Source organism: Littorina saxatilis, linkage group LG1 (genome assembly GCF_037325665.1).
Source record: "Littorina saxatilis isolate snail1 linkage group LG1, US_GU_Lsax_2.0, whole genome shotgun sequence".
Classification (NCBI taxonomy): domain Eukaryota; kingdom Metazoa; phylum Mollusca; class Gastropoda; order Littorinimorpha; family Littorinidae; genus Littorina; species Littorina saxatilis.
Genome location: NC_090245.1, coordinates 25,407,229 through 25,432,709, shown reverse-complemented (window position 1 = coordinate 25,432,709; position 25,481 = coordinate 25,407,229). Strand labels below are relative to the sequence as shown.

The 25,481-nt window shown below is 41.0% G+C and overlaps 2 protein-coding genes and 1 long non-coding RNA gene across 3 annotated transcripts in view; 1 reads left to right on the top strand and 2 right to left on the bottom strand.

Moving 5' to 3' along the window:
• Positions 1-25,481, bottom strand: part of LOC138965619 (uncharacterized) — a 498,821-nt gene that overhangs the window by 55,564 nt on the left and 417,776 nt on the right. The gene's annotated exons all lie outside the window — the stretch shown is intronic.
• The window catches only part of LOC138965511 (uncharacterized), a 422,657-nt gene that overhangs the window by 86,014 nt on the left and 311,162 nt on the right, over positions 1-25,481 (top strand). The window lies entirely within an intron of this gene.
• On the bottom strand, positions 11,991-13,966 carry LOC138962278 (probable G-protein coupled receptor 139). The gene is made up of 2 exons (XM_070334065.1): positions 13,267-13,966; positions 11,991-13,185 (listed from the first exon to the last, which is right to left on the bottom strand). Exons 1-2 carry the CDS (start codon positions 13,964-13,966, stop codon positions 12,740-12,742), a joined length of 1,146 nt encoding a protein of 381 aa, XP_070190166.1. The 3' UTR covers positions 11,991-12,739.

Here is a 25,481-nt window from a genome sequence, read left to right as displayed (position 1 = left end):
TGTGGTCAGGTCGTATAGAAGATCTACTTTTGTGTGGGCTGTCTCGTGTGTTGTGCTTTCATCACACGCAAACTCTTGTTTTAATTTCTGTTGGTAAATTCCAGTGTAGCGTTAAGCTAAACAGTGATGATCTTTCTCTCATTTGAACTCGGAGAAAGGACTGTGCTTTCAGTTATTTGCGGTTCGAAACCTTCATCGAGCTTCGACAGATTGACTGTGCAGAGTGACTCCCCTTGAATTGACTACCCCACGAAGGACTCGACGGTTCGCACATTTTCAAAATAAATGTGGCATATTTCTCGTGTTGTATCTTCCCTCATCGGGGAGTCTGATACTAAATATGAACGGTAAGAATGCTCTGAACCCTACACGTATTATATCCCCATCGTTTTTTCGTTCACATTTGCCTAACATGTTTATTTGCTGAGCGGGGTTTATGTCGTCTGCTAGGCTATTGCACTGAGTCTCATTTTAAAAACAAAAATTGCTCGTCCCGTTGCACTGAGTCTGCACGAATGAGCCAGGTAGGCTGGTAATAAGTCTTATAATTATATGGTAAGAACGTTCTGAACCCTACACGTTTTCGATTACGATTGTTCTTGCCTTGAAATAATAATTCGGAAACCATTCATTTACTGAACTGATGCAGTCGTATTTCAGTGTAGTCTGCTACGTATGACAGAGTCGATCGAATCAGTCTTCCAAATGCTGTGTACGTTATCGGAATAACACTTGTGTTTTCTGTTAGCTGCTGGGAATTGTATACTAACTCATCATTTGGTAATGTGGATAATAAGGTACATGCCACCAACATGGCATAATTATGAGAGGAATCTTCGCAAGTCGAAACTGAAAAATTAGACACAGCGGGTTCTATTTTTAGATCAGTGCAACTGTGGGCGGCACAGGCGCATGCAATCTGTCAGAAAAAAAAACACTTCTGCTTTAATTGAAAAGCAGGACATTTATGGTCATAATCATTGGTATTGTGGAGAATATAAGCTACATGTCATTAATTAATTCTGAGGATGAGAGTACAGTCTCGCTTTGGCAAAGGGTGTAAGAATACGCTCTGTGGAAAAGTTAGCGCACTCCAGGAGTGCGCTAACAGATTTAAGCGCATCGCCATTAGCCAATCAACTGGTTCACATCAGTCATGTGACACCAGTACTTACTGACAATTATTATTATTATTATTATTATTATTATTACTTTCGGAAAAGGTCATTTTACTGTTGCTCGGTACAGAACTCGAAATATCTCCTTTGCCCCATGTTTGTAGGTAACAAAAGGCATCACAGGAACTAAAATCCAGACTTTCAACATTACCGAATGATTAGTGGACTTCTTTGCAAAGCAATACACAACACCAAACCAGTTCACTGAAATAAGCGCTTGAGAGACAGACAATATCCTTTTAACAAACGAATGCACACACGCATACAAGCGCACACAGGCACATGTAGTGACGAGCTCGCATGTTTCTGACGTAACACATCAAAAGCAAAATGGGAATCTCAAAAACCAAACATGTCTTTATATCTCAAGCAAAATAATCAAATACAGACTAATTTGTCACGTTAGTTTCACAATTCACATATTCTCCCACTTGAGCATAAACCCACAATGTATGCACAACGTCTCAAACTTCAGAGTAAAATAATTCAATGAGCAAAACATTCGTATACGTACATATTATTTCAAAAAGCAATTGAACGTAAACAACTTCAGACTCCGAACTATTCACAAGATTTGGAATTGATACTGTATGGTGAAAAAAGAACTCTCACCACTTCTTTAAAAAAACAAAAACAAGGATATAACAGTCGGTATCATCAATGAACATTAAACAGCAAATGTATTACATTTTACAATGTACAAGGTGCGCGCACACGCACACACACACACACACACACACACACACACACACACACACACACACACACACACACACGTGTTTCGTGGAATGGCTACAGTATCATCAGCATCATAAAAGCATCATATCATTACCAAGAAAGCAAATAACTTTTTGTTAAACAAAAAATCCACCTCAGTACAATTCACTGATCTTTCTTTATTTGGTGTTTAACGTCGTTTTCAACCGTTCAAGGTTATATCGCGACGGGGAAAGGGGGGAGATGGAATAGAGCCACTTGTTAATTGTTTCTTGTTCACAAAAGCGCTAATAAAAAAAATTGCCCCAGGGGCTTGCAACGTAGTACAATATATGACCTTACTGGGAGAATGCAAGTTTCCAGAACAAAGGACTTAACATTTCTTACATACTGCTTGACTAAAATCTTTACAAACATTGACTTTATTCTATACAAGAAACACTTAACAATGGTAAAAGGAGAAACAGAATCCGTTAGTCGCCTCTTACGACATGCTGGGGAGCATCGGGTAAATTCTTCCCCCTAACCCGCGGGGGGAACAATTCACTGAGAATGATAATTCAAATAGAGGAACGAATGATATACGTACACGAAACAACAGGTGTAAACGATACTTTAATTCAGCCGTTTAAACAACTTGTTACGATTCAAGCGAGAGAAAAAAAATGACGAAAAAGGTGTCTTCATTACGGCAGGAAAACAGTGAACTCAGATGAGCACGCTTTTCAAAGAAAACGGCATTGTATCAAAACACAAAGAAGGTAGGTTGTTGGAACGTTTGTTATAGACAAAACAATACATTCACAGTTAGTTCGACCCAACGGTCTTTTAAGTGAACAGACAAACATATACTCACACAAAACTTATCTTGATAGAATCAGTTTTCGCCCACTCGCCAGGAAGCCGAGCGAATGAACATTGTATCGAAAGATGCTCACTGAAATGCATGCTCGTCTGATCCCACTGGTCACTGTGACACAATGGTTGTTGGCTCTACTGATAGGCGGTGTGGGTTTTTTCTCTTCACTTTGACAGTTTTATTAGAGGCACAACTATCCGGTAGCAGAGAAAAGTACAGAAATGTGGTTCATTTTAAGATAAATGTGTTCTATTGTGCAAAGTGTGTTGCATTGTTCCGTGTTTTTGTGTGTGGTAACATGGCTAATTTCTCTGCGCATCGTATTTGTATTATATAACAAGCGAACAAACACATTTGCTGTAGGTACTGCATTTGCGACACGGCACCGCTGCACTTCACTGCGTACAGTAAAAACACGCTATAGCTATATATATTCATCACTCAAAAGAATTCCAGGGCCACTTCGAAAGTCATACACCAGAAACAGAGTATTTTGAGTTCGTCATGAAAGTGTTTGCAAGTATTAGTCACATCAGTTGTGCGTGTGTGGCACATGGGCAAGCTTCCCATCATATGTCGAATGACCTAATTACATCCAGTGAAAAAGGATACCCCCTTTTTTTCTCCAAAATCAGGAGACAGTCCCGAGCCTGCTCAAGAACGCCTCTTGCACTTGAAGGAGTGCATGCTCTTTCGAGCTCTAAACTTAACGTCAGAGTCTCCTGTTGTACTGGCTACCTTTTGAGCACCAGGAAAGTTTAGGCCAAAAAAAAAATTGTCTGTTTCTGGTCACCCGACCGACCCTAAATTTCGGCGCCGACCCAAAACTTTTTTTTCCAAACTCAAAAATTCTTTTCTTTTTTTTTTGGTGGTAAAGGACAGGGTGAGAAAATGAACAACAAAAACGTGTGAAAACGAAAGTCCGCTGACGATTTGTAAATGTGTTGAGTGTCTTGTCTCTATGTATAGTGAATCCAGTCTCTGCGCGCGATTTTTAAAGTTAGTTTTATTGGTCTACATTATTGGTAAAAAAAAAAAATCCCTACCTACCGACCCTATTTTTTTTTAGCCATGTTACCAGAAACAGACAATTTTTTTGGGCCTTAGCTGCGCTGGGCAAGTAACCCACAGGGCCATAGGGACATTGTTCGCCCACACAGCTACGTAAAGAAAAACCTGCCCTTCAGACATGGCTCGCCCGTCTAGTTCTGACACAGTGAGCCAACACTGATTTTCAAAGACATGTTTGGTTATCCCCGAGTACGCAGTACTAGGGTCCTGCAGACTTTAATTGTGTGTCTGTCTGTCTATCTGTCTGTCTGTTCGTCTCGACTTAACAGCTTATTGCTGAGAAACTACTGGGCGCAGTTCTTTCAAAAGCTGATACACTAACTTGATAATAGGTCCGATTGATCGTATTAAAACTTCATAATGTTAACTGGGACCTAAATGCCCAAAAAAACACAAAAGCCACTCTTAACGGTGGGAGTTTTTGCGGTAGGAGGCTGGTCGCTTTGCGAACAGCCTGAACTAAAGGGGAGACTTGTAGGCGGCTAACACGTCACGCAGTGACGAGAAAAGCATGATTTCAGTGCAAGCCAGACAACGGGTGGGAAAATGGTCTCGGCAAAGAAATTACAATGCAGGGTTTGGTCTCGGTGAAAGAGAGCACGAGAGAGTCTATGGCCAAAGTGATCCGGGTTCGATTCATTTTGTGCACATGTGTTAGTGTTACTGTTTGTGTGGGTGTGTGTGTGTGTTTGTGTGTGTGTGTGTGCATCGAGTCTGTACTCGTGTGTGTGTGTGTGTGTGTGTATGTGTGTGTGTGTGTGTGTAAGAAAGAAAGAGAGAGAGGGAGGGAGTGAGGGAGAGAGAGTGTGTGTGTACGCGTGTGTGTGTGTGTGTGTGTGTGTGCGTGTGTGTGTGTGTGTGGGTCCAGCGCGAGCGTTTTTTATCTGATGTATATTGCAACTGAATTTGGCAAAATAAATTGTTTCGTTTACTTAACACTTTCGTGACGGGATGCGACTATATTAGTAATAGCGCTGCAACGCCCACGGACGGGAAGCGACTATTTTAGTATTAGACATACAAGGTACACGACTCGTGATTGCTTCCCGGTTTTTGAAGCTTGCAAATAAATTGAGTTGTTTCCCTTGATACACTTGGCGTCCCCTTCTGCCATTTGCAAATCCGCCTGATTTGTGTGCGTTTTTGAGGAAAAAAAATGAATCAAAGGCGAGCCTTGTCTCGGGAGGAGATTCTTCGGATGTTGGACCTAGAGGATCCCGTAGAGCATGATTCGGACGTATCGTTTTCGCCTCACGAAAGCGATACAAGCAGTGAAAGTGAGGAAGAAACAGTCCCGTTGTTGCTAGTACGAGTCGGCAAACTACACGTGGTTGGCGGTGATACTGCTAGACGAACATGTATCTCGGAATCGTGCAGGAGCTATGGGGGCGTGGCAGCACTGATAACAATGGATGGCTGGAGCCTTCAAATCCTTTTGGAATTGTTCATAGGTGTACAGTTGGTACTTTGTTGTGAAAATGTGACTTATATTCAATATGGATTACCTAGACATCATTTGGTGAGTGTTAGATCTACAGTTTTGTTTCATTTGAGTCAGGATGCTGTGAGTGAATGCGTGATTTGCTTGTTTTTTTCTTTGTACTGTCTCCTTATTTCTGTGTACAATGTTAACAATATTTCAGCTAATTCATAGGTTTTACACCTTGTTTGGTTATAACATTATTTATAATACTTTCTGTTAAAAAATAACTTTTAAAAAAAGCAGTAGAAAATAAAACACACACAAAAAAACGTTAAAAAACACAAATTATCCCCCTTTCACCCCCCTTTCACCCCCCTTTCACCCCCCTTTGCTAAAACAAATCGCGTGACAAACTTATAAATAGCACGACTGAACTGGGCATCCATTTTTGAATTAGTACACACAATTTGGTGGTGATTGGACTTAATTCAAGCTTGCTAGACAGATTTCTTTACAGTTACTGATTTTTGGGAAGTTTCTTGGTGGCAAGCTTGGGCAGGCAGGACGTAAACGCCGTGGCAGTGCTAGTCACAATAGTGTTAATGTAACATTCTAAACGTTTCCCTTTTGGAACAAACATGGATTGAAATAAAACCTGTCCAAACAACAGTAGTTATTTTCTGGCAACTTCAATTAAACTGATGAAGAAAGTTAAACAAAAGGGAAATTGAAAAGTGTCTTGCAGAGAGAGAAAATTGCAAACCTTGAGGGGTTTACCCAACGATAATATGGTGGAATGTGGTTGAACTCATTTTCTAACCGAATGATCCTGCTTTATCAATTTCACCCAGTTCTTACATACTCGAATTTTTTCTTTTTATATTTAGTCAAGTTTTGACTAAATATTTTAACATCGAGGGGGAATCGAAACGAGGGTATGGTGTATGTGCGTGTGTGTGTGTGTGTGTGTGTGTAGAGCGATTCAGACTAAACTACTGGACCGATCTTTATGAAATTTGACATGAGAGTTCCTGGGTATGAAATCCCCGAACGTTTTTTTTCATTTTTTGGATAAATGTCTTTGATGACGTCATATCCGGCTTTTCGTGAAAGTTGAGGCGGCACTGTCACGCCCTCATTTTTCAACCAAATTGGTTCAAATTTTGGTCAAGTAATCTTCGACGAAGCCCGGGGTTCGGTATTGCATTTCAGCTTGGTGGCTTAAAAATTAATTAATGACTTTGGTCATTAAAAATCGGAAAATTGTAAAAAAAAAATAACAATTTATAAAACGATCCAAATTTACGTTTATCTTATTCCCCATCATTTGCTGATTCCAAAAACATATACATATGTTATATTCGGATTAAAAACAAGCTCTGAAAATTAAATATATAAAAATTATTATCAAAATTAAATTGTCCAAATCAATTTAAAAACACTTTCATCTTATTCCTTGTCGGTTCCTGATTCCAAAAACATATAGATATGATATGTTTGGATTAAAAACACGCTCAGAAAGTTAAAACAAAGAGAGGTACAGAAAAGCGTGCTATCCTTCTTAGCGCAACTACTACTCCGCTCTTCTTGTCAATTTCACTGCCTATGCCGTGAGCGGTGGACTACGAGTATACGGTCTTGCTGCGTTGCATTGCGTTCAGTTTCATTCTGTGAGTTCGACAGCTACTTGACTAAATATCGTATTTTCGCCTTACGCGACTTGTTTTTTCTTTCTTCTTGTCTGTACTATTTAAGAGAGAAGAAGGACACACACGCACGCACGCACGCACGTACGCACACACGCACGCACGCACGCACACACACACACACACACACCGAACACACGCACGCACGCGCAAATACACACGCTCGCGCGCGCTGTTTTTGCAATGCGAACCCACTTCTCTCGACCAGCTATCCTTCAAACGCAAGAAACACAGGTCAACCTGAAAAGAAAATCCCAGCATTGTTTCTATGACATTCGCGATTTCTATTCTGGGCGAAAGAAGCCGTTATAATATAAAAACAAATTAAAACAAATTAAAAAACAAGTCGCGTAAGGCGAAATTACTACATTTAGTCAAGCTGTGGAACTCACAGAATGAAACTGAACGCACTGCATTTTTTCACAATGACCGTAGTCCGCCGCTTGTGCAAAAGGCAGTGAAATTAACGAGCCTGTTTGGCGCGGTTGCGGTTGCGCTGTGCTGCATAGCACGCTTTACGGTACCTCTTTTCGTTTTAACTTTCTGAGCGTGTTTTTAATCCAAACATATCATATCTATATGTTTTTGGGATCAGGAATCGACAAGGAATAAGATGAAATTGTTTTTAAAACGATTTCGGAAATTTAATTTTAATCATAATTTTTATATTTTTAATTTTCAGAGCTTGTTTTTAATCCGAATATAACATATTTATATGTTTTTTGAATCAGAAAATGATGAAAAATAAAAGAAAAGTAATTTTGGATCGTTTTATAAAAAAATAATTTGAATTACAATTTTCAGATTTTTAATGACCAAAGTCATTAATTCATTTTTAAGCCTACATGCTGAAATGCAATACCGAAAAAGATTAATACTAACTTTAAAAGAAATAATGAGTGGCTGCTGACACCAGTTGATCATGTTTAAAATCAAGGATAAGCCATAAATTGTTCAGTCATAAAATAGCTAAAACTCTTCAGCTTCTGGGGGGCTAAGTCCCCCAGACCCCCCAACGGGGCCTTGCCCATGTACCCAACAAGGTCTACCCTTGGACCCCAGGTTGTACACCCCCCCCCCCCCCCCCCTCTGGCTTAACTGCTCCGCCCCTGTGAGTGTCTGTATGAAAGAGAGAGAGCGAGAGAAAAAAAAACCAATGAAAATAACATTCTTGTTTCATTTTCATTTTCATTTTCATTACTTTATTGTCCCATCGCTGGGAAATTCGGGTCGCTTCCTCCCAGTGGAAAGCTAGCAGCAACGGAGTCGCGCTACCCAGGGTTACTGATTACAAATCATGATATGTATTTCTATGTGTGAAAGAAAGAGAATTAAAAACAAATAATAAAAAAGTGCAACAGTTGTCACTTTGTGTTGAATGAACACTAGATCCAGAGGAGCGAATAACTGTGTGGTTGTGTTTACTTTGACACGTGCTTTCTGTACCTGCAACTTTTACCGTGACCGTGATTTGCCACTGGTGTTCGTGATCGTGAAAACAAAAATCAAGGTAACTGTGATGGGCCCTCTTCTGAGTTTCGTGGTGAGCGGGAACGCTCATTCACTGATCCTGTCATAACAATAGTCGGATTCAGAAAACAAAAACCAATAAGACTTACAGTCAATGAACTATTTTATTCAGCTGCTAGTTGCGATTGATGTTTTCGCAGCAATGTTAGGTGCTGACCAGAGAAATCAGCTTAAAATCTCGACGAAAACGAGCACTTGCGACAGAGCAAAGTATGTTCTCTTTCATAATAGAGGATAAGCTTATATTTAACCGTCGCGGAGACAATAAAATAGATCTAAAACTGATCAGATTTAAAAGAAAAATACCCACTGTGTAACCCAATTCAGTCCGGAAAATTCAAAGATGTGTCACTGAAATATGCAGTTTAAGACATGGCCTATACACAAGTACGTGTTCAGTGCGCACAGTGGAAACTGGCCCCAGAATCGTAACAGCAAGGACCGTAACAGCAAGGACATTTTGGGTGTCGCTTTAAAATAAACTTGTGTGATTCTTGATCTGGATCAAAATTTCTACAAACTGAGATTTTCAGAGTTTGAATCGAACTCTTTCAATTTGAAAGTACCGTAACAGCAAGGACAACATTTTGAGGGACATCTCACCTTTGTTGAAAGGCAGCAATATTTTGATGTTTTTCATAATAGTGATGAAAGAATTGTCTTTCTTTAGATCTAAATAGATCTGAGTTTGGCGATCCACATTTTTTAGTGTTATAAATTTTCTTCAGTCGTAACAGCAAGGACATTTTTTGTGGGACAAAAGTTTTGTTCGTATTATGCACCCCTAAGACCAAGTTTTAATGAAAATTTTAACTTTAGAAAAAAGAAACCAATAAAGACTTTAATGTGACTAAATTTCATCATTATCCGATACTGAAAAACAGAAAAAATAGATCTGAAAGACTGGTTGGCGACCGTGAGACACTCGTTTTTCGGCACCCTTGCGTCAGATAACTCACGCTCTACAAACCATATTAAGATACAATTTTATTTTTTACACAGGAAGTTAATGACCCTTGGACAACGAACAAAATGATACAAAATTTTGTCTAGTTTGTTTTAAGACGCGACGACTGTGCAGAGCCAAAGTCCGGGGACAGCTTTCGCGACATTTTTTGAAAACGACCCATTATATCAAACACGGAATGAAACAGGAACGTCATTGTTACGAAGAACTGTCCTGTAAAATATTAAAACTGTCTGGTCTCCAGTATCAGAATTGATGGCATGTAAGTTTACAGCAAAAACATAGTCTGCTTTTGATGTTGTTTGGCTAAACATATTTATCCTAAAAGCCAGAGCTCCCCATAGCGCGCGTCCCTGCGTCCTAATCGCACTAGAAGCCGAAAACACGTACTAAAACATTATGGAGGGGGTCCCGGGACGCATTAGACTTTAAAAGAGCGGGTCCTGGGACGCTGATTTGTCTTTATCGTGCGTACTGTATACTATTAATTTTCAGACTGCAATCGTCCACAATTGTGTACCTGAGGCACGTAACGGTTTCAGACTGTATACGTCTCGTGCAAACACCAATGTCAATTTCACGCGCGTAGGAAAGAAGGTTAAAAGCAATGGACCTTTAATTATGACCCTCTACAATTCTGTAGTGGGGGTCCATGGACCATCTCAAAATTGAAAGTGGGGGTCCCGGGACGCACTAAGAGGGGCGTCCGTGGGGAGCCCTGTAAAAGCTAAGGAAGTACACTTAAAATACAAATACAGTTAACTCCGAACGCCTCATAACAACACTTGGGATGAGCAAAGCAACGCATGCATGTTTGTTCTCATATTATCTATAAACACACAATTTGATTTGAAACGTAGAAAACAAACCCTCAAAGTTGTCACGGGTAACGTCTTACAAGAGAATAAAATGCACCACTCATCACAACACATTCTTTACATTTAGTCAAGTTTTGACTAAATGTTTTAACATGGAGGGGGAATCGAGACGAGGGTCGTGGTGTATGTGTGTGGGTGTGTGCGTATGTGTGTGTGTAGAGCGATTCAGACCAAACTACTGGACCGATCTTTATGAAATTCTACATGAGAGTTCCTGGGAATGATATCCCCGGACATTGTTTTCTTTTTTTTGATAAATAACTTTGATGACGTCATATCCGGCTTTTTGTAAAAGTTGAGGCGGCACTGCGACACCCTCATTTTTCAATCAAATTGATTGTTTGTTTGTTCGTTTCTTTGTTTATTTGTTGTTTAACGTCCAGCCGACTACGCAGAGCCATATCAGGACGAGGAAGGGGGGGGGGGGGGGATGAAGGGGGCCACTTGTCAAGCGATTCCTGTTTACAAATGCACTAACCCATTACTTGTGTCCCAGCAGGCTTTAGTAAAACTAAATTAATACCTACTGGAAGATTACCAGTTTCCAGTATGTTAAAATAGGCTTAACCTATCTACTGCTGGACTTACATCAGAACACTAACAGATTAAACTATACATGAATCGCGAGACAAGCGGCAAGAGAAGAGATTTTTGGAAAAAATATAGGTGAATGAGCAAGAAGGCAGAAAAAAGAAAAGAATTCATGAAGAAAAAGAGAGCATGACAGGAAAGAGGAACCAAAAATCTACCTAACAGCAAACTAGAAAGCTCCTGCGGTTCCAAAAACAGGAGGGGCCTTTAATTTCATAACCGCAGTGCCCCACTGCGGGAATCAAATTGATTGAAATTTTGGCCAAGCAATCTTCGACAAAGGCCGGACTTCTGTATTGCATTTCAGCTTGGTGGCTTAAACATTAATTGATGACTTTGGTAATTAAAAATCTGAAAATTGTAAAAAAAATATTTGTTTTATAAAACGATCCAAATTTACGTTCATCTTATTTTTCATCATTTTCTGATTTTAAAAACATATGAATATGTTATATTTGGATTAAAAACAAGCTCTGAAAATTAAAAATATAAAAGTTATGATCAAAATTAAATTTTCGAAATCAATTTAAAAGCACTTTCATCTTATTCCTTGTCGGTTCCTGATTCCAAAAACATATAGACATGATATGTTTGGATTAAAAACACGCTCAGAAAGTTAAAACGAAGAGAGGTACAGAAAAGCGTGCTATCCTTCTCAGCGCAACTACTACCCTGCTCTTCTTGTCAATTTCACTGCCTTTGCCACGAGCGGTGGACTGACGATGCTACGAGTATACGGTCTTGCTGAAAAATTGCATTGCGTTCAGTTTCATTCTGTGAGTTCAACAGCTTGACTAAATGTTGTATTTTTGCCTTACGCGACTTGTTTGTTTTGTTATCAATTTAGAGATTCCTTTTATACATTGCCGAGGGTTATAATTGTCATTACGAGCAGTGTCTAGACTGATGATAAGGAAATGTGTATCACACAGAACTGACTCGGTCTGCAAACGCACGTGACCATTGTTTCTTTCCACCTGTTTCTGTACCAGCCTTTATAACGGTCACAAGAATACCGTGTTTAATTTTAGCGAGGATGAAAGCAACATTCTGCTGTCGACCAGCTGGTACCGTCAGTGTTTTACCTTTAATCTCTTTTATCTTTATTTGTATTTTATATCCAAAACAAACACAACTTTGGTGCAACAGATCATGACCATGAATAACATTTTTCACCAAGGTTTTTTGTTTTACTTTTAAAGTTAAAGTCTGCTCTCGACTAGCTGTGAACAGCAAACGAAAGACACTTTGCTGGCCCCGCCAGAGTTCTAATCTATTAGATTTTTGATTTCAATACGAGCGCAAGCACATGACCAGAAATATTGTTCACCAGTTTTCTCCCATTGTTTACACACAACATCCAGAAAGCCCTTTTTACAGCTGTTATTGTCAGGGTATGCTCGACCTTTCCAAGAACGAATTGTTCAACGTAGCTGATGTGATTCCACACGTGTGCACTGCGTACGGATACATGTCAATCCTGTAACTGTCACTAGAACACCATGTTAAGTTTGAGCATGTTAACAATTCTGTTGTCAACCCAAAACGCCATCAAAACTACCAGATACAACTGCCTGACACTTTGTGGGAGTGTGTATTAGACATTTTCAACAGAATCGATGAAAAGAGTTGCACCTTTGGACGATGGCAGTAAGATCATGTGCTTCAAGAGATATATACCACCACAACCACACGTACTTCACGACATTGTCACAAATCGCTGATGCATCATCCGTTGTGAATAAATGCTGTTAAAAACTCTCAGCTGTGTTGTCCTAGCAGTAACTAGCATGCACACCAACATAGGTAAAGTTAAAAGCTATAACTTTGTGGCTGAAGGTAAAACAATCTCGCCGTTGTGATTGATCACAAGCTCGGGCGCCTGGTGCACGAGAAGCTTCACAGAATGGATCCCGTTCTTCAAAGAAGACGTGCACTTGGTATCGTCCGTGTGCAGCGAGTTCCACGCCGAGTAGTTATCTCTACGGCACCTCAGCAGGTGCACGATCTGCTGACGGAACTTCTGCCCCGTGGCGCAGTACAGACAGAAGTTCATGGAGTGGTTGAGGTACATGAGCAGCTCGGCCACCGTGTTAGCCAGCTTAAACTGCACCACGCGCCGCAGGTCGTTGTTACTGTGGTCCCAGAATGCTGTCACGATCAGGGAGATGTTCATGGGCAGCGTTGTGAGTAGAAAGGCGAAGGACACGGTGAGTAGCATGATGGTGAGTTTCATGCCCTCGCCAGGCCCGCAGGCACGCCGACAAGATCCGATGTCAACGTTGTGCAGGGAAAAACTGCTGCCTGCAGTGCCCCGGAACCGCGACGCTTGCCGGTGGTAGTGGTGCTCCGACGTGCTCTGCATGCGCAGGCGATGGGCTCTTGCCTCGATGACTTCGATGACGATGAGGATGTTGAGGACAAGGATGACGATGAAAGGCACGAAGGAGTAGATGCAGGCGTCGACCCAGGGCCAGACCGCGTTGACGAGCTGCTGATGGTGAGGCGCCGCCTCGCAGTTGCTGACGTTATTACCGTCCACCGGCTGCCGCTCCACGATCTCCACGGTCCAGAAGAAGTGCAGATTGATGGTGAACATGAGCAGCACCAGGAAGCCGATCACCTTCTTGGCGCGATTCGTGTTGATCATGGCGGAGGCCCGCAGCGGGAAGCAGACGACGATGTAGCGCTCCACCGTCACTGCGATGATCAGCCAGACGGACAGGTCGCTGGCAGTGTAGCCGAGGGAGATAGTCAGCTTGCAGATCCAGTCCGCGCTGTTGTGGAAGTCCGAGCCGGTCACTTCGCCAAGCCACAACCTCAGCAGACCGATGTAGAGCACCAAGGAGTCAGCCACCGCGAGCGAGGCGAGGTAGTGATAGGAGGACACTTTGAGCATGGCGCGGCGCCGCATGATGATGAAAGAGAAGACGTTGCCGAAGGTGCCCAGCACGATCAGCACGGGTGGCACGTACAGCATCAAGTTCTTCAGCGCGCGGTACTCCGGGAACTGCATCAGCACACCCTCGTAGCTCTTCAAAGACATCGTGGATGCGCTTCGAAAATGCCACACACCACAAAACAAATTATGGAAGTTCGCTGAGTGTTGAACACCTACAAAAAGATAAATGTTTTACTCTTCACATCTGGAGCGTGATTAGTCTTTACAATTTTCAGGGCAATGGTTATTTTGCGTCCTGTTCTTAACAATTCGAACAAATAATGTCCACGGCAGGATTTTTGTTTTGCTTCCTGGCTTATGGAGAAAATACAGTAAAACACAACGTTTGACTGTGGAACGCCAAGCACAACACGGAAACTTAGTAGATATTAGCACTAGTTGATATTCCTTCTAGAATTATCGACAATTCACGTATGGAGTGCCATTTGTCTCTGTACAATGTATGCACGACGTGAGGTTCCTTCTCCTGTGAGATTTGTTTGTGTGTGTTCTTAATGTTCTTCTTCGATGTCTTCTTTTTGCTCTTCTTCCTCTTCTTCTAAACTAATTAGGACACACAAATAAAAACTCCACATCACTGCTACCACTTGGATTTAACGGGCGTTTTGCGTACACAGCGAAGTTGCCCAATTGTGATTTTTAAAGCCAATTTGTTTGAGTCTTCCTTTGAAAATGTTCAACAACAAAGCTCTATGCAGAAGATGTCTCTCTAAAGCACATGCCTGCATCTGCCGGACACTTAGCACCAATTACCCACTGAAGTGCAGGTTTTGTATTGGGGGGGGGGGGTGTCTTTTTGTCGTTCCCGCAGGACTCCATGGCGTTTTTTATTGACTTGGCACACGTTCACAAGATGCAGCTTACGATTGTTTTGCGTATCAATAAAAGAATTGATTCGAATTCCGTGTGGGTGCCATTAAGAAGCCATTGTTCATCGATGGGCCCTCGAGTTTAGACGGCGCTTGCAGGCTCCAGCAGCTGTAATGGATAAGAAAAGAGAAATATTAAGAAAAATGCGAACAGATGAGTACATTAACATTTTTTGTTAGCCGAGACCAGCTGTGCTGCAGCAGGTCACTTAGAATTGTAGTAACTGTGTAGTGACTGTGTATCAACACGCTGGAATGCAGGCGTTAGATGGACGTTACAGTCTGACCGCGCTGAGCAGTCGGGGTATCCTTTTTAATCCACCGAACATTAATATCCACAGCCATGTGTGTCTCCTGCCTCCGAACACACACGCCACAGAGCTCGACTCGATGTGCGCAGTTTCGTATAAAAATTATTTTCCAAATTTCCCCACTGTGTTTTATAAAATAATCATATTATGAAAGCACATACATTCTTATCTTAGTTATTATGTATTCATTGTTAGCAAACATCGGCATTATTCATGTTTTACTTTAAACGCAATCATTGTTATTTATAGATCACAGGCACTTGATGTAAGTAGGTCACACACGTGTAAATGTTGTGCCCAGTCCTTGTTTTTGTTTCTGTTATTATTTTAGTTAGCAGGTCTAGTTGAGCACGTATTAAGTATCATGTACCCACTACTAGTCATTGTGCATTTTAGTTAATGGACTGATGATGTCATTTGTATGGAGTCGACGCACGTGCGAGGATATGTATGTGTGGAGGGGGGGGGGGGGGGGGCGCGGGAGATGGAAGCTTGCTGTATGTTATGTAATGTATATATTGTGTGTGATACGTGGAAATGTGATACTATTTATTTGCATGTATGATACAGGTACAAATGTGATAATTGTAGGCTTATACTAGTGATTACTGTGTGTGATACATGAAATGTGATATGAATGCTGTTTTTATATGTTATACTCTTATTTTCTCCCAAGCGCAAGACAAATTCTTCTATGAAAATTGAAGCCAATAAAATTTGAGTTGAGTTGAGTTGAGTAAATAATTCCTGGTCAGATAGAGCCAAATGGGAGACAATGAGTTAAGGTCCCTGACGTAAAACAAATCTTGTAATTGCAGAAGGACTATGGTTTTATGATAAATGACCTCAACACAAAGGTCTGCATTTACTTTTTAATGATGGGTTGAAAAGAACACCGATGGAAACATTGGGAACATATATGCTTTGACACACGAGGTTCTGGGAGTATACGGGTATGAGGATCATGGACCTAGTACCTTTAGGATCAATCAACTATATGATCGCAGAGTTAGTCACAACGATATTTCGTGAATAGACGGTGGTGAGGCTACATTTGGAACTCTAAACCATTCTTGTTTCAAGAGGTTAGCTCCGCAAGGTTCTTTCAATATCGTTTTCATTTGGCCTGAAATTCCCACGTACATCCCACGAGTGGGCGCAAGGGAACATAATATGTGCTCTCCATAGAGAGCGAGCACTTGTTTTCAGAATATATTTTGCGTTGACATATTGGTATTAACCGGAAGTCTTATTATGGCGCTAGACCTAACTTTTGTTTTATCTAGAGTTTTGACAATATGTCAGACAAACATTGTTAAAACACGAACGCATTATTTTATCATCAAGACAAAATCAGTACAATTCGAAGTTTTAAACGTTTGAAAGTAGGGAGCCCGGATGTAGGTCAAGCGAGCTTGGTGACTGAGTTGATTTTTGCGTCAACTTTGCCCTTGTTCTGATGCTAGTTAACTGATATTTCGAACATTCGATACTGTTTGTTGCTGTGCCTGGTAGTTTGAGTATTGTGCGCATAAAAACCACAGGGCTACCAGGGGCCGATTAGGGGGGTGGTTACAGGGGTTCCGGACCCCCCCCCCCCCACCCCCCTCGGCTGTTTAAAAAAAGAAAAAAAGTTTGTGAATGTTGTTGTTTCTGTCTGTAAAGCCGGGGGAAGTGTTATTTGTTTAATCAGTAGCATTTTTGTACAGTTTTAACTGCCACTCCTATGCGACATGTCTTCCTTCTCACCATACTATATGATGTCGGGAGCAGATATCATGGAAGATCAATTGCCATTATTTAATACTAACTTTAAAAGAAATAATGAGTGGCTGTTGACACCAGTTGATCATGTTTAAAATCACGGATAAGCCACAAATTGTTTATAAGATAGCTAAAGTTCTTCAACTTAGGGGGTAAAACATCAAGGGTCTGCCAAACCCTGCAAATGCAGTAGGCAGCCCAGAGAACCCTAAGTACCTCTCCCAAAGATGGTACTTTTCGGCAATATTTACAGTTTCAAATTGTTGGGATAACTTCTTTGTGATTTTATAGAGGTGTTCTGGGGAAACTGAAAGGTAGCCTCGTCAGGGGACAACTATTCAAACCCATATCCTCATCATTTTGTTTCTCCATTGAGAATAATCATTTATGGATGACTATTATTCATTTCCCTTGTTAGGGTGTTCTTGCATGTACTGGTGGTTTATTACCCATATGTCCCCAGTGACTGAGGCTTACTGGTGTTGGAGGGATATTTTGTTTTCTATTATGGCAGGGGCGGACGAGGCACAGGGGGCACGTGCCCCCCCCCCCCCCCCCGAAAAAAGAGAAAAAAAAGAAGAAGAAAAAAAACATTTTCTATGCTGATTCTATGACCATTTCTAAGTTCAAATGGCACCAGATGGCACCATTTTGCTTCTTTGGGCAAATTTTTTTCCGGGGGGGCATGCCCCCGGACCCCCTAGCAAATTCGGGCGCTTCGCGCCCATCACATTCACTTTCGATTCAAAGTGCCCCCCCCCCCTTACAAAGCAACTGATCCGCCCCTGTATGGTATCCTGAAACTGGTCTCTATGCTCATGTATTCTGGCAGTAGAGCCGTTCATTGCTGGGTTGAACTCAGTGGTCCCTTTAAGGGAGGGTACACACCGGTCCTTCTCGATTGCGAGAATAAGCGATTGCTTTGCAGAGGTGAGACTCATTCTGCATTTCAAGGTTTCCTGCAGTTTGTCCAAGATGGGGATCACCCTTTCTTTTGCTGGTTCCAGGTTAACCTGTATGGCTTGTAGTTGATTCTGTCTTAGGGGGTAAAAAATCAAGGGTCTGCCAAACCCGGCAAATGCAGTAGGCAGCCCAGAGAACCCTTGATGTAGTGCTGTCGACACGTAGTGATAATGAACGAATGATAGCGACTCATAGACAAATCATTTGTAGCACTAATCAACGTAGCGATAGCGGCACGTAACACAAATGACACGTAGGACAAATGACACGTAGCACAAATGACACGTAGCGCTAGCGATACGCACCCGAACTCACCTAATTTCGATGTGTTCGTTGTTGAAACAAAAGAAAAACCCGACCAACAGTCGAACATAAATGTCCCCGGGTAAAGCTAAAGCTTTGTAGCTGTCCAACTGATGTACATTTCCCAGAGAGTGTGACTGACATTTAGCCCTCGTTTTCCATGCATCAGTCTGGCCGCATTATGTGTGTCATTTTCCTCAAGAATATTCTGAAGGACGGTGTTATTTTGAGATATGATTTTGTGGGCTAGATTTCCCCAGAGGGTATACTTGGAGTGAACAGGTCGACAGAATAATAGACGTGGATCACGAAACCATTATAACTTTATTCAGCCCAGTGTGTAGAAGAAAAAGGAATACAGCTTGGCAATACTTAATACAATCGATTAATCGTCCATGGAAACAACAACATTATTGAGGTTTCCGACATATGGTGTTTTAAAAATATATTTTATCGCAGGCACGCCGACAGGAGCAACCCGATTGTGAGACTGGCAAAGGAGCAGGGAGATGCCATAAGAATTGTATATCGGAAGACGTAAACTTAGAGCGGTATATTTCGATCGCTCCAGATAACAATCCATACAAATACTTAACTTGCTTCCGAACATTAACTATGAAGTTGTGTATCGTTAGCTCCTTACAACTGACTATAGTTTGCAAGAGAGCGATGCGTTCAAAGTCGGCAAGTGTATTTGGAAGGCTACCAAGTGACGAATGGCAGATAACTCGATTGCTTTTGACTAATTGGTGCTCGAAATGCGCTGCAGGCGAATTTGATAAATAAAACCATACATTTTCATTAATATTTAGATGTCTGGACTGGGATGGTCGAGGAAGATTCTTCGTCTGTTTATCCGTCTTCTGGTCACATTTGTGTTAATGCACATGGTAGTGAGCACATCAGCTTTGAACAAACAGTCCTTGTTTCAAATGTTTAACTAACAGAGGAACAAAGTTGCTGTTTTTGTATTCACCGTTCTCGTTCCCATCCGATACATTCAAAAGTCGTGCTAAAAATATATTGGTCAAACAGCTCGAAATCACAACTGACAGTTTACCTCGACGAACGGAAATGGATGCTCTCACCGAGGCTTTATGCATCAAAGATTGTTATTCAGTCGTTCTCGATAATCAAGCCGTTTGATCATTATTTTGTGAAATATTTCCTTGGCTGCTCCCAGACATTGTTGTTGTTAATGATTGAGATTAGTCCGCTTTTCTAACATGCAAAGTAAGTTATTTATACCTGATGTGCTTTTGACTAATTGGTGCTCGAAATGCGCTGCAGGCGAATTTGATAAATAAAACCATATATTTTCATTAATATTTAGATGTCTGGACTGGGATGGTCGAGGAAGATTCTTCGTCTGTTTATCCGTCTTCTGGTCAATGTGGATGAATGCAAATGCGCTAGTACGCTATCATACAGGAACAAACACAACTCCAAATGTAGGTTCCCTGACAACATACACACAAATACACACAATCATGAACATACATTTTAGGTATTCAAAAATCCGGTACTCACAGGTTTGGATGCAAAAACAAAGCGAGATTACAATCCCGTGCACAATTTAACTAACAAAACCCTCTACCCTTCACTTATGTAGAGAAATACACAAACAGTCCGTGAACTCACAGGCACACGATATCTACTTTACTGGTATCAAATCACGGCTCGTGTGTAGTCAGACAAAACAGTTACAGTTCATATTCCGGCAGACTCAAATCACCGTCTGCTCTGCCTACTAAATACTCGTTATATCGTATGTAATAAAGATCTTATAGACATATTCCACTGGCGACCTCGGTCTACTCAGTTACTTTCGTCCTGTGACCTCTATTGTCCAACTATACGGACAACCGTAACCTTGCAATAACTTCGCGAAATCCCGTCGAATTTCAGCTATGCTGGTCTAGAGTTATGATACTTCGGCGGCTTCTCAGATCCTTCACACTTGTCATCTGGCCACTATCCCCCTCTCAGACCGGTTATACGACGCACTGCACAACATAAATAGAGGACATCTTGTCTTACATATCTGTCTGCTATGTTTACAGTTTACAGTGTTAGTCGATTCAACTTATGCCATAAACACTCTGGCGATATTCGAATGCTTATTCCATTTACCTGTTAAGTGCTTTCCTGTCGCATCTATCCGGGCTTTCTCCCTCCCGGCCGATTACTTGGACAACCCCTCAATGTCCCAGGACAGTGGTAAAGTGTATTAATACCCTAGTTGCGATTTACAACATCAACTATTCTCGGTCAGTGAGCTGAACTCACAGTGCGTGCCACACACATTGCTATGTCACGCTATATCTCTGGTTAGCGCTCTAAAAGCGTGGAGGATATCACTGTCAAACTTTGCCTGTTACATTGTTATTCGTGATTTCCTTCACAGTCACATTTGTGTTAATGCACATGGTAGTGAGCACATCAGCTTTGAACAAACAGTCCTAGTTTCAAATGTTTAACTAACAGAGGAACAAAGTTGCTCTTTTTGTATTCACCGTTCTCGTTCCCATCCGATACATTCAAAAGTCGTGCTAAAAATATATTGGTCAAACAGCTCGAAATCACAACTGACAGTTTACCTCGACGAACGGAAATGGATGCTCTCACCGAGGCTTTATGCATCACATATTGGTATTCAGTCTTTCTCGATAATCAAGCCGTTTGATCATTTGTGAAATATTTCCTTGGTTGCTCCCAGACATTGTTGTTGTTAATGATTGAGATTAGTCCGCTTTTCTAACATGCAAAGTAAGTTATTTATACCTGATGTTCAGCTTTTTATCCTTCCCGGTAATGGTCGTAACTCCACAAACAAGCAGCGAAAACCAGACAGACGACTCTTAATCATTCTGGGACAACGAGGTGGTATCATATGTACTGTCAAACAAACGGGTAAACAGCTAGTGCGTAGTAGAATATGTCGTAACAAAATCCAATTACCAAGCCCGTTTGTCTCTAGACTTCCCTACCATCTCTTCTCGGTTACAAATCACCCCCGCTGCGTTATATATCTTCTGATCATTTCTTCCGAGTTATAAATCACACGACATGGCGGAGATAATAATGCCGCACCTAGTGGGGATCAGCATTTCAATCCTATGAACCATACTTTATCCCCGAGTACGCTAGTACTTGGGCTCAACAGACTTTAATTGTGTGTGTGTCTGTCTCGACTTAACAGCTTATTGCTGGGAAACTACTGGGGACAGTTCGTTCAAAAGTTGATACACTAACTTGATAATAGGTCCGATTGATCGTATTAAAACTTCATAATGTTACCTGGGACCTAAATGCGAAATAAACCACAAAAACGACTTGGCGGTGGGAGGAATTCACACGGAGCAACAGCCAGCCAGGCAGCCTGATAGAACAGCCAGCCAGCGGATACTGTCGTCACAAAAAGACGTCATGACAAAGTTACACGCAAAGCGAAAGAGACTTTGACGTCATTTACTTTTGTTCGGAATTTTCCGTCTGTTCCTAGCTTGTCAGTGAAGACCTGACGTGAGTAAGCTTACCCAACACGTCTTTGTTCTCTATTCACATTGCAGCTGTGAAATAATCAGTCGTGTGTCTCGGTCGTGTAGGTACAGAGTTTGCTTCTGCAATCATTGTGTTCGTGTTGATGACGGCTTCATAAGACAAATCAGCGAATCTATCGTGAGGAAGACGTTTATGTACAAATCACCGAACCCAACCCATTTTTTGTGTGCATTTTTCTGAAGAATAAACTGCATGTGGTTAATTTCATCCGTTTAATCCTTGTCGAAACGAGCCGTAAGGCTTTAGAATAAAAGATTTCACGCATTGCTTGGCCATCTGATCACAGATGAGGTCGCAGTTTGTAGGTTGAATCTATGAATCGGCCAGAGATAGATCTGCATTTCTGGTCAGAAACCAACATTCACACCACAGGCATTCCAAACATTTATATTGTTAAGTTATGAAGAGGGTCGGCAGTATATTTTTCACTGTGATCAAATAAAAGAAAAAGGCCAGTCACCACGCACATCCTCGGCTCGCATGCAATGTATTTATATAGCAAAGGGAATGCCTGTAATTCACACAGAGCAATCACTTGGTCTTAAACGTGCACAAGACAAAAACTTTCATACTGGGGGAGCGAGCCAGTCTGAAGAGTACTCGGGTCCAGCGCGAGTGTTTTTTATTGGAGATAACAAGCACGATTTCTTGACTGAGAAAAGCATGCGGTGCACGATTTATTCAAAATCCATTCCAAAGACAACTTTTTGCAAATTACGAACATAACCACACACAAAGAACCATCACGATGTACAATTCAATTGCTCAGAATAAAAGACGGTACGATGTGTTGTTGAGAATTATTGTCGGGTTGACAAAAACAAGTCGCCCTCCGTCGAAGCCTGTGTTTGCGAAAAAGGAGCTTAAATATTGTGACGTTCGTTTGACTTAATACACACACACACACACACACACACGCACGCACGCACGCACGCACGCACACACACACACACACACACACACACACACACACACACACACACACACACGCACACACCCCCCCTATGCAGATCCCACGTTGTACGCCAAAGGATCGAACATGGATTTGCAGACAAAAATGCAAAACCAAAGAGGCTGCCAACGTTCCAACATTCAGTATCAACTTACAAACAAGAAAGGTATGTTTTTGGAACGTTTAATTGTTGACAAATCAAAACGTTACGTTCACAGATATATCGACACAGCGGTCTTTTAAGTCCGTAGACTTTATCGACAGGATGTATCGACAGACTTTGTCCGGGTACATTTAAAGGTCCACTTCGCCTCACAGGAGATTTACAAAACGATGACATATCTTCACTAAAACAGCAATACTTACCAAATGAAACATTCTCACAATAGCATGACAAATTTCAGCAACATCAACTGACACTCAACGATTACTTGAATGGCTATTTCGCACGCGTTAATCATGCCCCTGAGCCATCGGGGCCCCGTGTGACCCACTTGAAACGTTTGTGGTCTCAAAGCGACTCTAGATCTGCTATAATTATCATGTTATTGTGTACTCTGAATCTAAAATACAACAAATCACTGATAGTGACACAAACCGAGTGGCGGTTGACTTCAAAGAAACTGTACCGATTTGCAGAAACACCGTCTGCTATGATGCAGCTCCTGTATATTAAATGATGCATGGAGGTTATCTAATGCAGAAGGAAAAGAGTTTTCCTGGTCAAGGAACTCTGACTGGGTGGCGAGAAGAATTGATTATATTTTTATAAGTGATGGAATTGTAAACAATTGTCAAGAATGTAATATGTTTTCGGTTTCATACTCCGATCACAGATGCGTCTATACAGTAATACAGTGCTCAGAGGTTGCCAGAGGTCCTGGATTTTGGAAGTTTAATAATGAGTTATTACATGATCTGCAATATGTACAATTTATGAATTCGGCTATAGAAGAGTTTATGCGTGAGCAAGAACAAACGGATGTCCAGTTAAAATGGGAATTGCTGAAGAGACAAATACGAGATGAGAGCATAGAATATAGTAAAAGTAAAGCAATGAAAAGAAAAAATGATAAACTAAGTCTATATACAGATATAAACGATTGTGATTTGAAACTAAGTCATGAACCTTTGAATGAATTATTGCAGAAAAGACGACACAAGATTCGTTTACAGTTAGAAATACATGAACAGATTAGAACAAAAAGTGCCATGATTAGATCACGCATAAAATAGATTGCAGAAGGGGAAAAAAATACGAAGTTCTTTCTTAATTTAGAAAAGAGTAGAGGGAATTCGAAGGTTATGAGTGTTTTGACCACAGAAGACGGAAATGTACTAACGGACCAAAAACGCATTTTGGAAGCTCATAGAGAGCATTTTTTGAAATGTTATAAGAAAAAAGTTCCGAAAGAAGGTCTTTTTGGAAGAGTTGATACGTTTATTGAGGGAGATGAAGTACCTCAATTAAATGATTTAGAGAGAGATAGTTGTGAAGGACTAATTACAGTAGAAGAAGCGGCTAGAGCCCTGATGACATTAAATAACGGCTCGACACCAGGATTAGATGGATTAACGGTGGAATTTTATAAATGTTTTTTGGGTGAAATTGAAAAATGTTATTGTGAATTCGTATAATTATGCATTTGAGAAAGGGAACCTATCATATTCTCAATCCGCAGGAGTAATAACCTTAATACACAAAGGAAAAGAACTCCCAAGAGAAAATTTGAATAACTGGAGGCCAATCACGTTAACAAATGCTGACTATAAAGTGTTGGCTAAATGTTTAGCGTTAAGAATGCAAAATGTAGTTGACAGCATCATACAGCCTGACCAGGTTGCTTTTTTAAAGGGGCGGGACATAGCGTCCCTTCTGAAAATGGTTGACGACGTGGTATACAGTGCTCAACAAAATGATATACCTGGAGCCATGCTTGCTGTTGATTTTAAGAAAGCTTTTGATTCGATATCGCAAGAGTACATGACGTATGTGTTTTCCAAGTTTGGGTTTGGCAACGAATTTGTCAGATGGGTAGAGATATTAATGAAAGAAAGCTGGAGCTGCATTGGATACGGTGGGTGGCTTAGCGAAGAAATTAGGATAGAAGGCGGGATTAGACAGGGATGCTGTTTTTCTCCTTTGGCCTTCATACTCGGTATTGAATTATTAGCCATTAAAATGAGAGGGAAAAACGGAGTTCATGGTATACCAATTAATGAAAGTGAAGATATTTATGCATTGTTGAAAATAGCGCTATATGCGGATGACGTGACACTGTTTTTACGAGACAGAGACGATATTAAACTTGCTTTAGACAGTTTGCAAGTATCTCCGGTATTGAGATACATACAAGAAAGACAGAAGCAATGTGGTTGGGATCGAGCATAGCGAGGGGTGAGTTATGTTTTGACTTAAATTGGAAAAATAAAATAAAGCTATTGGGTATATTTTTCTGTAGTAGTGTACCCGCATCAAACCTCTCAGAAAACTGGGAAAGCCGTATTGAAAACATGAGCCGAGTCATAAGCACGTGGCATAGAAGGAATCTTGGATATTTAGGCAAAATTTGTATTATAAATAGTTTTCTCGTTCCACAATTAGTTTACGTAATGAGAGTAATTAATTTATCAGAGAAGGTGTTAAACAGAGTTACCACAATGTTGTACCACTTTTTGTGGAAAAGAAAAACTACCAACAAAAAAGCATTTGAAAAAGTTAAAAGGTGTGTGTTAAAAGCTGATTTTGAAAAAGGAGGGTTGTGTATGCCCGACATTAAAATTATGCAGCAATCGTTTCTGCTGGAATGGATAAGAAAGCTACATACGGCTACTGATACGGAAAAATGGTCATTCATCCCAATAGCGCAGTT